This window comes from Hylaeus anthracinus, unplaced genomic scaffold (genome assembly GCF_026225885.1).
Source record: "Hylaeus anthracinus isolate JK02 unplaced genomic scaffold, UHH_iyHylAnth1.0_haploid 11985, whole genome shotgun sequence".
NCBI lineage: Eukaryota > Metazoa > Arthropoda > Insecta > Hymenoptera > Colletidae > Hylaeus > Hylaeus anthracinus.
The window spans coordinates 348,359-364,816 of NW_026534333.1; the positions used below are offsets into that span (position 1 = coordinate 348,359).

General features: G+C 40.0%; 3 protein-coding genes across 3 annotated transcripts in view; 1 reads left to right on the forward strand and 2 right to left on the reverse strand.

Moving 5' to 3' along the window:
* Positions 1-14,712, reverse strand: part of LOC128886543 (uncharacterized) — a 25,324-nt gene extending 10,612 nt beyond the window's left edge. The window contains exons 1-5 of the mRNA XM_054141504.1: positions 13,888-14,712; positions 10,997-11,284; positions 9,022-9,833; positions 7,940-8,261; positions 7,623-7,863 (exon numbers count right to left, since the gene is read on the reverse strand). Coding sequence (XP_053997479.1) covers positions 7,623-7,863; positions 7,940-8,261; positions 9,022-9,833; positions 10,997-11,284; positions 13,888-13,895 — 1,671 coding nt within the window. The 5' untranslated portion in view covers positions 13,896-14,712. The remainder of the gene's footprint in view (positions 1-7,622; positions 7,864-7,939; positions 8,262-9,021; positions 9,834-10,996; positions 11,285-13,887) is intronic.
* The window catches only part of LOC128886553 (uncharacterized), a 43,731-nt gene continuing 36,987 nt past the window's right edge, over positions 9,715-16,458 (forward strand). Inside the window, exon 1 of the mRNA XM_054141525.1 lies at positions 9,715-9,851. Within this exon, the coding sequence (XP_053997500.1) occupies positions 9,785-9,851 (67 nt within the window). The 5' untranslated portion in view covers positions 9,715-9,784. The remainder of the gene's footprint in view (positions 9,852-16,458) is intronic.
* Positions 15,433-16,440, reverse strand: LOC128886562 (uncharacterized). The gene is made up of 3 exons (XM_054141549.1): positions 15,975-16,440; positions 15,644-15,780; positions 15,433-15,570 (listed from the first exon to the last, which is right to left on the reverse strand). The coding sequence occupies exons 1-3, from the start codon at positions 16,117-16,119 to the stop codon at positions 15,502-15,504; spliced, it is 351 nt and encodes a 116-aa protein (XP_053997524.1). The 5' UTR covers positions 16,120-16,440; the 3' UTR covers positions 15,433-15,501.

Here is a 16,458-nt window from a genome sequence, read left to right on the forward strand (position 1 = left end):
CGGTTTTGCCGTTACACGTCGGTCCACTACAGAGAGTAAAAAAAAAAAGAGAGAGAGAGAGAGAAAGCTGGCCAGTGTTTACCTTTTTCTTGTCAACCGTCGCTGGACTTCGCTGATGCTCGTCGACGATTCCCAGCAGGCAATCGTCGCACTTGCAGTAAAGATTGCCACTGGACGCCGAATCGCTCGACAGAAGCGAATTATAGGTGCTGACACTGGTTTGGCTATCCATCGAGTCTGTTCTTCGGAGAAGAAGATTCTTCGCAGCTGTCGCTCCGTGTTCTTCCTTAACGTTATCCTCTCCGTGCTTTAAACTGTGTTTCTCTATTTTCGCGAGCAATAGCTGTTCCATCAGGTTCAACGTCGGCGGTGTCGACAGCGTCAGCGAGGCTGGCGTCGTCGGTGACGCAGCGTCCGTGTACCGCGGCTTTTCAGTTTTATTCTCTTCCTCCATTTTTTCCGATAATCACACGCGATAAACCGAGCGGTTCCGCGACCGTGAATGCTTTAACGACCGTGCACGGTCCACTGTCTCGCGTTGCGAACCAGGTTTCTTTCGTTTTTGATCTGTTATCGCTGCCACGAGACATCCCGCGATATACACTCTTCCACGGTTAGGGTTACCATCTTTGAATCATGGAAAAAGAGTTCACGGAACACTCCCTTATCCGTAATTTTCTTTTATCTTTCGATAAAGGAATTATTTGTTCATTGTTCGTACAGCCACGAATTAATCGACGAAGAAAAAGATCGCGACACGAGACACGTATCCATTCTCGGTATCCGAACTGTTACATCTCAGCTGTTCGTCATCGTTCTCTCGAGAAACTAACATCGCTGTTCTCTCAACCCTCGTAACAATCGGTTCTTCGTCGACTATCGTTGAACACAAACATGACCGTGACATTCCGTGAACCACGGAGGATCAATTTCTGCGGATTCGAATGCCCCTAGAGTACTTAACGAACGGGCAATTTGCTCGATGATCTCAATTCAGAACTTCGTGGAAAAGCAAAGTACCAGCGCAATGGTAAATTTAGAAAGCCATGTTCCAAGTGGCGCGTAATGTATCTCAATGAAACCGAGTTGACTTCCATCTCTAATCGAGACGCCAGAGAGTTACGAAAAAAGCGGCAACGAAAAGCAAGAATTAAATGAATAACCGAACAAATGTGAGACTGGTAGATCAGGTATCGTAGTCAATTTACACGACTTCGCATCCTCGTAAAACTCGCTCGTTCGCTTAATTTCCGTATCGTGTAAAAATTGAACTTAACCTTTTTTTTACCAAAGGCGATGGTAGTCATTTTTGATGCCAAGAAAAGTTAACCGAGCGATCGGTCTAGGCGCTGAGCTGTCGCGCAGTCTGAGAGCGTTAATTCGAGAATCCTTGAGAACGTGGAAACCTAGCGAGGACATCGAGCACCGGGATCAACGGTGATGGTAGCACAGTTTTCTTCTACTGACCCGAATTGAGAGCTTCCTGCTAACTAGTCGGCGCGTATTACTAGATGATGTATCGCCATATATCGCGTACATCGTATCCAACACGTGCACGCACGGTTCTCCGTCTCTCGTCTCGTTTTGTTCTTCGCATCGCTAGCCAGTACACGAGATTAAAACCGCGGAGACACGAGCACGCACGACACTTGCACGATTTTGCATTTACTTTCCCTCGTTGAAAGGTCACCGGCGGTTACGCGAGCGTTAAACGAAAGCAGTGGCAAGTACGTATTGCCTTTTTCGGGTCACCCAATGTCCGGACGTTTCGAAAGCGAAGCCGCAGCAGGTTTTTCAATCGACCACTATCTAACGCTAACGATATTTTATTTTCAGTCGCAACGATCAATGTTTTATTCATAACGCGTTAGACACCGTCTCTTCCTGGCCGATATCGGCCCATCCTGTAACTGCCGCGAGTTTTCTTCATTTACAATTATCGTCTTTTATTTTCTATTTCTAATAATAACAACGATAACGATATACATCGCGAAGAAATCACCAAGATGTACTATATCACGATATCGATCACCGATAAACCTTGTCCCTGGAATTTGACAACTTGTTCGATATATCGATAACGATTCGTCGATTAGTCGAAAAATCAATTAGATCGTTTCAAAAATACAAGCGTAGCGTTTGTTATTTCTGTAGATACACGCAAGCTCGTGAAGATAAAAGGTAGATTCTTCGAAAGTGAGATTAAAGTGTCCGCAAAGGATCATAAACATTTCAGACATCAGAAGTGGCGTGTAACCGCTTTACCACGTTCAACCAAAAGCACGATTTCAAACGTTGGTGATTACATAAACGAACGACCACCGTTACCAAAAATTTCATCAAGTATTCGTTCATTTATTACCGTGACGGTTTAAGCAAGAGAAATGCAAACGATAGACGTATCGTATCGATGAATGATAAAAGTTGCTCGTCGAGTATTTTCGTAGGCGTAGTTAATGATGAAATTAATGAAATATTTTTGTGAGACGTAAATGCGTCGAATTACCTTGTAAATTAGCGCTTCTCGAGCAATATTCCTATCCAATATCGCGTCCAGATCGAGACGTGTTTCCACGACAAGGTCGATTCTTAGCAAGCACAACGGACAATGTTTGTCGCGCATCATCGCTCCGTGAAGGTGACACTTGGCCCTTCGTTCGCGTTCCACGGTCACAAACGACATCGCATAAAACAAGGGTCGAAACAAAATATTTTTCAATAGAATAATAAAATAATCAAATATATCGTAATCGCAAAGTTTTATTTATTCTACGAAACGTTTCACGATCAAATGTATATTTCGCGATAACAGTTTTCAGGACAGACACTAAGGTAAAAGTGTTTGTGTCCATAAAAGCACCGAAGATGAGAAATTGCTTTGATATCGGTTCGATAATGTTTGAAAAATGAAAGTTAATCGTTTAATCATGAAATCGTCGCGTTCGAAACGTGTCACAAGGAACCGTCGCGTGCGTTCGATTCGCGAAACTGTTCGTTTTAATTGCTATCGTCTAACCAAGAAACGTTGAATATTATCGCGCCACAATATTTTTCGATCATTTTCGGTGACACTTGGATTCTTATCAGAGGTTGACGGGTTGTGTATCTGTTTTCCTGGAATGTTTTCTTCCTCGAGATTTAGGAATTTCCTGAATTCTGAAAGTAACGTTTGGAAATTGACCGAAATTTCAAGATTTAGCGAAATAAAACATTTGTAATCATCTTGAAAAGTTGAAATACGAATTACGAAAATTCACGTTGTATCAAGTTGTTCCGGTAAATAAAGTTCCTTTCCTATCTCGTACTCGTATAAACAAACCTACCATATTTATAGTCGGGATTGCTGATGTATGTTAGACGAATCGCGAATCGTCGCAACTTTATTATTTTAGGTTAACGTTTTGTATTTTAAATAAAAGTACAGTTTTTACTTAGGTTTTATTAATTATACCTCAGTAACGGAGCAGTCAATATCTTTTGTTTGTTTTTTGTTTTAATGCACTTTGATCTAAATTGAAGAAATTCACATTAAAATCTGTATGTTCCATAAGAGTCTGTAATAAAATTACAAAATCTTGACATCGTTTCTTCATAAAATTATGCCTCGTATGATTCATATTTATTCAAAGAAGAATCAAACAAAGTTTTGTTAAAATCCTTCGTCAAATAAATCCACGGAACAGCTAGCTGAATAACTTGAAACAGTAAACAATCTATGCAGAAATTGATCCTCGTTTTGCCCGCTAACCGAACCTTCTGTTGCGTTCGAATCGCTGAAAACAGTTTCTCCAGCCTGCAAAAATAGATGACCGAAATAAGTTTTGTCTGGTCAGATTTATTTAAATCCCACGCGATCCATGATGCCACTTATTTCACTCGCTGCACAAAACCAACACGCCACCGTTTTTCACTGGAATTCCTCCTTTTCTGGAGCTTCTGAATACACAACAGTGCCGTCACTTTCTAACAGCGATGAGCAAACTTCTTATTTCGATACGATTCAAGGAATAAGAGAAACGTATTCGCGTGAAAATACGAATTCGAATTTCGATTATAAAATGATATTACAATTAAACGAAATTTCAATTCAGTAAATTTCATCTTGCCGATCGTAACACGCGACCATCAACGTCAATTCATCTTTAGTGTTTTATCCATCAACTGTTAAATCAAGTATCAACAATGAATAGACTTTCGTTCCGTGTTGTAATCGATAAAGCGCAAGTTGTACATATGTTGTCCAATTGTTATTAAATATTTGCGTACAATTTTGCCCATATCTGGTTTCGAACAGTCCCGTAGAACTGGAGATCGCGTTTCACCGTTCACCGACGCGCCGCGCCGTTCAAACGCCCGTTCAAACGCCGTTCAAACCCTGTAATTAGAAACGTTTCCAAGACTGGAACGAGAACGACAATTTTCCCTGGTTCGTTGAGCGAGAGCCTACGGACGATTGGTCGAGAAACGAGTGGACGAGCTTTGTAACCCACGAACGAAACCGCGCGCATGGACTGACAATGACAATGATCCAGGCTCTGTATATATGTAGAAGAGGGCACCGGAGCTGACGGTATCTGACCGAATAAATATCAAGGAAAGAGGTGCTACGGAATGGAGAGGCTGACCCTAAACTTTCCTGCTAGCTGATTCGATTAGAGCTTGGGCCAATCCGATCACACGCTCATTGCTCGCGTATGAATTTTCCTTTGAAAAAATGGTAGAAAAGTAGAAAAAGGGTAAAAAGAATTTCTTTTGGAAACTGTTAACCTCTCCACGAAAATTCATCTAAAATTCGTCCTTCGAGAAGTTCACATACTGTTTCTCTAACAGTTCGTTACGTTGCATTAGCGTCAAACTACTCGTAATTTTTGTTTGAAGGGGCAGATGTTATCAATTGTCACGGAAGACACTTAAATAGATATTTTATGACAATTATTACCAATTATTAGGTACGAAGTAATGTTAAGGGGTTCTAAAAAACTGTATGGAAGTTGTAGTGCCGCTAGCGGAGAAACGAGTTACCCAAGTACACGCGGCACACGGGTAATTCGTTTCTCCGCTGGCGGCGCTGGTACTCGTAGACAATTTTTCTGAATCCTATTTTTTTGAACCTCACCTTATATCAAGGGATTACTATACCATTGATTGTAACCATTGGTTGGCACATTAATAATATACATTCGTTTACAATAAGAAAATCGATCGTATACTTGGACTAAAGATTTTAAAAAACTTGTGTTTGTAACTTTCTTACGAACGTTTACTTACGAAACTGATCGTTTCTACATGAAAATGTTCTTTTTGAATCGAACAAAAGTACATGGCCACGCACAACGCGGCTATTTTATTTCTACGAGCACAATTTTACGATTCCCTGACATCCTGGCGCCAAGTACGCCATCGACCAGTTTAAAAACAATGGCTTCGAAAAAAAAACACGATAAAAGTCGCTGTTTGAGTTATTTCTGAAACTGCACGGAATTCTTCAACGCAACTCCACTCGGCTATTCCTGCACCATACATAGACTCGTCTGCGGAGTCGCGACAAGATTTATGTATTGTGTATGTTAATTTTGCGCGTTCATCTACGTCAAAAGTTTGCTCCTCTCCGATATAAACGTGGCGAGTAACTCGGTCCTTGTATCGATAAACTTTTAAACATGCTTTAGCGCCCATAATACATGGCAACGAGAATGTCATCGAAAGTACATGTTCCAATGTTAAGGAAATCATTCGTTTTCATTTGTTAAGGAAAAGTTTATCTTGGTCTGAAATTTTGAAACTACTGCGATCCATGGTATAGACTTCAATTTTCAGAATTGTCATAACGTAAAATACACTAAACCATATCTTCTCGTCAATTCGATTGTCAAGTTTTACCATTGCTTCTTTTATTTCTAATGACTCGCGAATGTAATTAACCAGGTATGAAACTTTACGTAATTGTCGTCTGCTGTTTGTCTCGAGTTATTTGAAAACATTCCTATTGGAATAGTTTGATACAAAAGTAACAATTTCAAATGCAAATGTATCGATGGTATTCGACGTGTCTCGAGAAAATCTCTCGAAATGTTTGTAGAGACAACAAGCTTCTCCTATGATTGTTAACGTCTATAGAATTAAAAAAAGTTCAAATATCCGGTCCAATAGGTTACGTATGTCTACACTTACTAAACTATATTCTGTACGCAACGAGTAAATCCACTTGGCCATTTCGACGCAAGAATTTCGCGTTTGCAAGTAGAAGAGCAGTGCCCAATGACGTCAAAGTGCTATGGAGTTTACGGCGGTGTTTATGAACCAAACTTTCGTTTAGCTGTTTTTAGAACGTTGTTTTTTTTTTTTGTTTTTTAACCGATCGATAAGAAAAAACGGAATTAAAAATATACGAACATGTCATTCCTATCGGAACAAATCCACGAACAGCTACGATCGGACAATAAGAGTATCGCTACAATTTATCGAGGAATAAAATGTTAAATATTTGTTTCAAATTGAATATCGGAATTTTATTTTGAATCGCCGTTTCCATTTATATAGCCAGCGAAACAGTTTCAAGGAAAAAACAGCATCGATAGAAATTGCCGTCATTTCGAACGCACTCGAACACGGAGTGTTTTGCGAGCGTAGACGTCAATTGAACCCACGCGAGGAATGAACAAAGAGGGCGTGCACGTGCGCGACGAGTTTGTAAACACGTTGGTCTGTATGTAAAACGAGCGTGTACGTAAAGGACAGGTATGTACGTTTGCACGTACAAAAGAAAGGCATACATAACAGATTCTACGAGCTGTATAAGACGCAGCGCGTCTTTTTGTCGCTTGCATTCTTGCGCGAAGCTTTTCTCGTGGAAATAACGATTCGAAGCGAACGTCGCCCGGTGAGCCAGAAATGTGGACAATTAACCAAAAGTCATGCGTAAGTTTTTAGTAATTCACTGATACTACCGTAGACATTCGTGTAATTATTAATACTTGACATTTTCTTCGCTATCGTCGACTTCTATAAATCAACGCGGTTGATCGTTTCGAAAGACTGTGTTGTCTAATCGCTTCTATAGACGCGATACGAAAAAAGAAGAAAAGGACAAACGATAGAGATAAAAATTGAAGAACGAAAATATCATTCGAGTAAAACACTTAGAAAAAAGTTTAACCATGAGCGAGTACGCTCCCGTTTTCATTGAGTTTCGTGCTAGCTACCAACGATGAATTCCGTATTCGACGAATGAACGGTTCGTTTGTTCACGAACTGGAGCACAAGCGTGGCGTTGCGTAAGATAAATTACGCGCTTGTTCGCGGAAACAACAATGTGTCGGTGGCGTCGCGTTAAACGTAGCTTTTCCTGCGGTGTAACACTGAAATATTTATACACCTGGAATGGAACTACGTCAGCATACCGGACCCCATACCATTCAATGAATCTACAGAAGGTTCAAGTAGCTCGAGGAAAATTGCTCGTTAGAGTTTCTCATACTTTTCTAAATCCTTTAACGCGTAAAGTTTAATTTTTACTCTAGAAAAAAAAGATATATCGGTTCCTGTTTCTGGGACGCTACGCGTTAAAGGGTTAAGAACAAGAGATTACATATTATACATAAGCTTAACGCGATAACGCTCACCCTAGCAGGTTTAACTTGCTGGAGTTCGATGACATCGGATTCGTCACCGCTGAGGCTAGAGATGGAGCAGTCCGAGATCTTTCTTGCCGGCGGAATGTCCAGAAATTCGATCTTGGTTTTCTCTTGCAGTCCTGGAGCGCTTTCCTCGGTGTACCGTAGAAACTGAGAGTCCACCTTGCAGTAGTAAGAACTGGCAGCATCTAAACAGGAATTCCGCCTGTTTCCAGCCTCGTTGATTCGCCTGAAAGAAATATTCTACGGTTAATGCGCGAGCAAGAGAAAAGTTACCGCGACACGATTGAATTATTATTGGATACCTTGTGGCAGCAGCGTTCAAAGAATCCAGGCACAAACAAGAAGAGTCCGAATGTCGCCTGCTGCGACGAACTTGCAGGAACTGATTGTCCAAGGATTCTCGTATCTCGTCGCAATCCAAGCAGGAGCAACTGCTCGTTTGACTCGGTGTCCCGCTGGTTCCATCGTATTTTTCAAGTTCCAAATCGTTCCTTTCGAGCTTCTCGTCCAGATAAGAGTAATCAGAGTAGTCGCTAACGACCACGCTCGGTGTTCTCCAATACCTTGGCCTTCCCTCGTTCTGCTCGGATTCGCTTCCTTCTACCATGTTCGAGCTATCCCATCCTGCAAACGATTTTCTCGTCATTCGCCATTCGAATACGTTTATTTGATTAATTTTATTATTTAGCGCTGTCACGAGGCAACGAGACGAAACTCGACGAATCCGAAATGAGAACAACAACGTCCAAGATTCAGGCTTCAACCCTTTGAATAGCACAAAGTTCGCACATGTATGTTTTGAATTCTACGCCAGAGCAATACAACCGTTAATTTACGACTGGCCATGATATATTTACACGATACTACAGCCAAACCTCGGTAGAGGTTCGCAACAATAAGCGATGTTTCGATTCGACTAAGTATCGCTGTGCCACGAATATAATTTCATCCAGTGTAAAATTGATGCTTTTTATTTTCATCTCGTACGAGTAAACTGTAATAGAAAAAGGTTCGTCTTACCATTTTCTGTAAGGTGATATTTTGTTAAAATTCGACTGCTAGAAATTCCAACAAAAATTGTCCCGCAATCAAAGATTTAACGATAAGTTTGTAAATATTAAATTGCGCGATATATGTATACCCCTTCTCCAGCGTTAGAAATGTTCACCGTTGAAAAGGTTCGAAAAAAAATGTGAATAGTAGAATCGTTGTCGGAACAGTCGTACAAGCGATGATAAAAAAAAGAAAAAAAAAGAAAACAACAAAACTACGGATGATGTCATTGACACGGAGCACGCGTGGGTCAGGGAAACGTGTTTCCAACGGACTTCCCCCACCGTCGAACGATCGCAACCGGTGTGACGATAATTCCCATCCCCCTCACCTTTTATTTGATCTTCGTCGCTCAAGACAGCACTGTCAGAGCTGCAGCATCTAGTGACTCGTAGCTTGTGTCGTTTAAGCTGATGTGTGGTGGTGGTAGTGGTGGTGGCGGTGGTGGTGGTGGTCAGCGATGCGTCCTCGTCGCTGGCCGCTGCCGAGTCGAGGCTCCAGCAACGTGCCACAGAGCCCCTCCTTCGTTCGGGATCCGCCTCGATGCCTTCGTCGCTTTGCGGACTTTTGCTCAGGGAGCGCACCACCGGCATCCTGACTGTGTCGAACTCGTCGTAGGTCTCGTTCGCCTCGATGGGATCGACGACGACCTCCTCCTCATGGTTCTGTTGCTTTTTCGATCTCATCGCGACCCCACCGGCGTCCTTATCACCGAAAAGACGCTCGAGACCGCGCACCAGCTCGCATACCGACGAACCGCCGTCGCACTCGGCGATGTACTGATTCTCCACGATACCGACGCGCCGTTTTCGCGAGTTCTGCGCGCCAGAGCTCGAGGACGGCTCGTCGATGTTCTGCTTCCGCGATGAAACCTCGACAGCGGTCGCCTCTGATCGTTTCACGGTCAGCCGTCGTCGTCGTAACAGCTGTTTCGGCTGCCTTCGTCTCAGGATTTTCGAGCGATTTTCGTCACGTCGACAGCGTTTTCGAGAGGACGCGCATCGTCCTCTTGACACTAGGTCGCCAGACGTTCGATTTGAAATACGAGAAGCGCATCGCGCACCGTCCCCGAACCAATCGCGACCGCGGCGTCGATGGTGGTAGTAGTGGCCGCCATGTTGAATACCGTGAACCACGCGGGAACTAGACGGGAAACGTACAGTGAGTCTCAAAAGTATACTTACCCTTACCCAGTGCTTCTCAACCTGTTGTTCGTCCTTCAAAACCGAGGCGTGGTTTTCTACTAATTTTTTTAGAAGAAAACGATCGACGATATACGTTGAGTTTATATCAACATTGTTCGCTAATTTATATATACGGAGGTGATCCACGTTCTACAACGATAACGATTAGAACGAACAAATACGTAGTTTATCGGGAAGAGAGACCGTTACGCAATTTGAGACACGCTTTGAAAACGTTGAGAGACACTGACTTTATCTGTTGCGAATATATATATATAGAAGAAGAACTTATTCTATGTTAAAAATTACATAATTTAATGAAGTACACGTGTTGTCTATCGATATCAAAGTATCGATGAGAGAAAAGCTACGTTAAATTAATCAATGTGGTTAAAAAACGTTATATTTCATGGCACATTCAACTCTGGCATAAAATTTTACTCTGGATACTCGAGATAGAATCATTCCATTTACTGTTTATGTTTCTTTAACTTGAGCTGGGTAAGGAAAGAATTCGCGTATTTGCATCAAATTGTACATTTTCTAAACAGTTTTCAACTGTGTGAAACAATATTTCATCTCTCATTTTATTCATTTCATTCACTAGTTTCTTTTGCGTCAACTAGAGAACTCATTGTTAGTCGGTAGTCTATGACAAGTTTTTGCACTGTTTGCATATATAATTTCTTTGTATGGGTGTACTCAATTTTGATGTATTCGTATGTAGATTTTTTTACGCTTGATAAACTCTACATTTCTCTGAATACTCTGTAACAATAGACTATTCCATGACTTTGTTTGTACATATTAATCCATATGCAACCACGGTAACCATGTGCATTCTTATTGTTCTAATAATCATCTTTCTCTGTTGATATCTATACAAACATCAATGACTATAAAAGCAAATGTAAGATACTATATCTTTATGCACACATATCGATACATCCTCCATAAAAGTAATAACCAGTTTATTTGTTGCAAATGGATTAATAAACCTATTGGTTTTAGCTCCTTTGCGTAACATAGCAATGTGTGTTCTCCCATAGTAGTTGTTGCTGTGTCATGCATCGATTAATTTCCTATGTATTCGCGATACTTATGAATACTTTTGGAACTCACTGTAACAAGATCATCTGACCCGATTTCGGTAATCGAGTATGAATCGTTTCAAAAGAAATACTATCGAGATGGTTGGCAGTGTCATTGTCTTCTTTGCTTTTCTCCTGATTTACGAAACGTTCGTTTCGATTCTGATAGTATCGAGACTCGACAAGGCTCGACGTTAAGCTGACGTTAACATTCTTCGCCAAGTTCACCTTCTTTTTGGTTAGGTTTCTCCCAGCATTGGTCTCGATGTTGTTCAGCGGTCGATTCGTGACAGCAATTTCGTTCGACAGAGACGCTCGACTGCAACGAGACAAAAAGACGTGACTGGGAATTGTGATTCGAACAAATTTTTGGTAGTACGGATTCGATTTGTGAATGTTTACACTTTGTGTCCCACTTTGAACGTACGCGATAGCCTTTGGACCGCATTCTAAATGTGTCCTTAAGACTGCGAGTTACTCTTTCTTTTCGAATTAATTTCAAATTAAAATGACGGTTATTTTTAAAAACGGTATCTCGAATAAGAATGCTCGTTAAAGCGATGCTATAATTACAACAACGCAGCACGTGACTTTTTCCATCGGAACATTGACAACTCTCCGATGAAAAAACAAGTTTTTACAAGGTGTTTAACATATTTCATTCAGTCTTGTACCTCAACAGGAGTGAAAAAAAGTACTTATTTAAAGACAAACTGGCTTTACAGCGTTACGTACCGGCCGACATAAATTTTTCTAATACTAATATCGTCATTACGAGCTCTTATCTAATCTCAGAATTATACTACTACATACAAGCGGCGCTGTTCCCCATACGAAACGGTTGTTATGATTCTATTTTGATCTTTTCTCAGCGCTTAAAGTAATTGAAGACGGGAACGATAACGGTTGTAAAATTATAATAGTAATTGAATAATCAATGAATAATAGTAACAATACAATTTAATACAGACTAGGCTTGTTTCGCGTATTTATGCATAACAGCGTTTGGAAGATATAATTATGGAACTTTGTAGGTCAAAATTATCTCTAATTCGTTGATACGGTTAAAAATAGGGAAACAATTCTGAAAAGGCTTAAAAAATGTCTTTTCCATTGTACATGTTTTAGACGCACTTTACGAGCAGTTATAGCGTGCAAATATTTTCTCGACTCGCGTGTTCAGAGAAAAGACCTACTGTTCGTAAACTATTGGATTTCTGGAAATGACGAAAGTCAAGGATCGAGAGTATCCGGATGAAAGAAATGCGGAGGGAAAAATGCGTGGAAGGTATGCCAGGGTTGCTTCTTGCTCCTTCGATTGACGTCACAAGTGCGTCATCGGTGGTAAAGAAACAAGAAAGTGGGATTGAATGATCGCAGCGGCTGTGCGTCGACCGCGTGCACCGCTGGCTCTCGTGTATCCTTGCTTCTTTCTCTTTCTCGACAAACGGTCCATTATCTCGTCAGTTCAAGTGCCCCTTGGCCACTTGAGCCTATCTGTGCCTCTGCAACCGTTTGTTCGTTCGACTATTTCATTGTACGAAATCGCTGGTGTAGCCTAACGACCGAAATTACGGATTCTCTCTTTTTCCCCCTCTTTTTCTATCGCCCACGCATCATTTTCCATCGACATCGAGTGCATTTAATTCACCCAGTAGCCTCACACCGAGAGGGTGATAAGATTGCGAAACAGGAGGTTCTTTAGCGAGTCTTTATCGCGACAAGGAAACCAGATGGGAACGCGTAAATACCGCGACATCAGCCACGAATTTGACAGAAAGTCTAGGACGGAGGTTCTCAACTTGTACATCCACGGTTGCTACTTTTAAGTTTTAACATTATCCCTTTTTGCATCATCCCGTATTATACGCGCTTACAGATACACGCGATAAGCGTGTTAAGTTAACGCATCGGCGATCTAAAATCAAACATCGCGGAAATTCTATTTTACATTGGACGTACAGAAAAAGGTGTTCGTATAATATTTAAATCGATCAATTATTACGAATTACTCACTATGTATATTGTGTTTTTATGAATTTGCAAACTGTATTTGCATGCAGTAACATGCAAAAACAACTTATCGCTAATGAAGTATCGATTATGGCAGCCGCACATTGCTATGTGATCATATGTACAATACTTTTCAGGTGTAAATAGTCTGAATGTTAACGCATGGTATCAAAGTGCAATTCGTTGTGACCGGTTAGCAATACATTGTTTTCTCATGTACGTGCTAGCCCTTACGGGAAAGCGAGAATAGCAGTTGTTTAGAAGAATTTTGTTGGAATCGAACGACAATTACTTCGTATTCCACATGGTCGCATAACCTCAGGGTCAACTGTCCGCGTCATATTGATATTTGGTTCAAATAAATAATATCTTTCAAGAGAACTCGATGCTGACGAATGCATTTCTACAGATCAATTCACGAATACCAAAAAGTTTTTAATACGACGACGTTTCTTCTGCCTCGGATGTTTGACTATAATAATCGTTCATCCTTTACGTTACGATCCAAATTGTGTTTTTCATTAATTGAATGACTGTTCGTCGAACAAACGCGATGAATAAATTGTATTCTCATTCGTAATTTATTACTCGAATAAAATTCTACCCATCTCGGAATCTTACGGCCTTTCTATTCGAGAATTAGAAGACGATACTCGCGAAGGAAGGTTAGGCGAGGCTAGCCGGGCTCATATTTGTTTCGAAATCGGGTCAGTGTCGGCCCAAGGCTAATGACTCGTTCGTGTAACAGATAAGTAATAACAAACCACGCGATTACGTTAAACTCCAGGTGGATGATGTATAAATAACAATTTTAATTTCCATAAGGGTAACATAACAGCATGGGACTCGTACAAAGTATCCATTATTACTGTTTTTGTGCTAATTTCGATTTCACACTACATTTCTTACCTGTTCATTCTGATGTCGTGTCCTGCATTTTATTCTCGACTGGTAACATGAGAGAGATTATAAACAATTACGGTATACGCGATTCGTGGATGAACGAAAATTTAAAAAAAAGAAAAATACGTAAAATTGAGCAAGCAATTATATTTGTCGTCAACGTGTAACTTCATTTACGACGCGAAACAATTCGATTAGTGTGAATGGAATTCAAGCAATTCGACCGGACGTCCTCGACGTTCATTATTGCTCGCTATCTCCGACGGCTGTTAATTTTTAATCGTAGTAACTGAAAGAATCAATGTATGCGGTGATTGTACGTCAATCGTAGCTGATGGCTGACTGAACTCGAGATTTGAACTTGACCACTCCGCGGTGACTACCTATACACGAGACACGAGCTCCTGTGTAAAAGGAGGGGATCGATTCCATTGAAATCGGCTCTCCTAGGAGAGAAGTTTTGTTTCTACCCACGATTGACGTAAAACTTGTAATTATGATGTCACCTGTTTCTTCGGGTTTCCTATTATTCCACAATTGTATAATTATTTTTCTTCTTCTACGGAAGGGGTCATGATTTTAATTCGAACGATCGCTAATTACAGTACCAATCGAAAAATATAAAGGACGCGAATTCAAGAATTTGAAAAGCTTTTATTTTGTTTCCTTTTCAAATTTGCTGTAAAAAAGTATTTTCCTTCGAGATGCTTCCTTTTCTTGTAAAATTAAGTTTTCTCGTTCTTCATGTATTGTTACATAACAGGTACAATTTTTATAATTATCAGTTCTTTGTACAACACCTATAGACAGATTTTCTTTTCTCTAGTTAATCCGCTACAGAACTTTGTAGAAATTAATGTCGGAATGTTCGTCGGGGTCTATAATTATGGATCCGAATACTTGAGATTCGTCTGTAATCTGTTCAGTCTCGTAGGGTTTTAGCCACTCGGTTATCGATATTCCTGTTTTTAAACACTCTAAAATTGTTTCGATAGACGGCTTAGTAACTAGAATTGTTCCGCTTTGAATGTTTTCTTTCAAGAATTTCCAGATTTTTGCGTGTACAGATTCCGATACATAGAATTCAAATGGATTATTCATGATGATGATATCGCTATTTTGTACAATTTCTGAACAATCTTCGATTCTCTTATTTATAATATCGATGCGATTGTTCATATTATATTTATGCACGATATCGTGTTGTAACGTACAAAGTTCTTCGTTCATTTCAACTCCGATGATCTTCCGAGCAGACGAAAAAATACATGCCTGAAAATATATTTTTTAGTCAAACTTAGGGTTTAGAGTGCGACAAAGAACAAAATATAATTTACTCCGTATAAAACAGCGCCTAGACGGGATCCTATATCGAGTAACGTTTTTCCTTCCAAAGGTGGTAAAACGTTGTAAAATATATACAACATTGCAGATACTGACATGGAATGCGATATGATATCTAAAACAAGGTATCTTTTAGTTTGGGTTGAACAGTTGGAATTAAAAAATGTTGTTGCCAATATTCTCTCACTGTATTCTTTTACATCTTCTGATCCACAATTGCCACAGTATAAATTGTGTACTTTTCCTTCTTCTATAAGTTCATCGAGTTCCTTGTTGTCATAAAGGAATGCATCGATATGCTTTGTGGATGCAGCATTGCAATCCGAATTCTAAAGAATTATCAAACTAACCACATTTTTTATTTCTGGTTAAAGTTTCATATATAACTGTACCATTTTTATGACATTAAAGAACAGACCTCTCCAATGGTTGGTGGTATGATACATTCCGATGAAAGTATACCATCGAATGGTATTCTGTTTCTGATATCCACAGCAATTTTTTTTATATTTCTTACTTGTTCCTCTTGCAAATCATTTTTATTACAACATCCATCTATAAAACAATATCGTAGATTATTTTATACATAATTATTCGCTGTGTAAATTTACAATATTATATGCTTTTTATAATTGATATAGAAGAATTATCATTTCTATCAAGTACCATTGGTATGCGAATGTATGTATACACGTTTGCAATCGTTCTGGAGAATTTTATTTACGAAATAAACGGTTTTCATCATATACCTATGTTATTGCTTGAAAAAGATGGATTTTTCGCTTCTTCGGGTTTCCATTTGTCAGCAATGAACGATAAAAAAATTTGTTTATCCGCCAGATCCAAGGACCGCATGATTTCCGTAAATGTTTTTATAGCATCCTTGACAGACATCGTACCATTCGAACCAATTACGTTCAGTAGCGAACTTGGACGAGTTCACGAGTTCGAAAGGAAAAGCTAACCAAAAGTTCCGAACAGATTCGATGTTTCAGATGAAAATAGACTAACAATGTCGACACAAATAGGATAGAATATTTCGAATCGTCTGAACACTAGCTAATAGACTTTTTAATTAACGAAGAGGAAGTTCGAGCTCCTCCTTTGTATTCGCCACTGATTGTGTTTATTTTTTCAAATAACATTCAACTCATGCAAAATGCATTGCACGTGTACCGACGTTGAGGTTATGTTTGCTCGATTTCATATTTGAATTTTACACTAGAAATAATT

Excerpts from the sequence above, each read along its gene's own strand:
- LOC128886562 (XM_054141549.1), bottom strand. The coding sequence starts at position 16,119 with ATGTCTGTCAAGGATGCTATAAAAACATTTACGGAAATCATGCGGTCC. Across the intron at positions 15,781-15,974 it reads TTTTTCAAGCAATAACATAG|ATGGATGTTGTAATAAAAAT; the intron begins GTATATGATGAA and ends ATTGTTTTATAG. Across the intron at positions 15,571-15,643 it reads TACCACCAACCATTGGAGAG|TTTGATAATTCTTTAGAATT; the intron begins GTCTGTTCTTTA and ends AAATGTGGTTAG.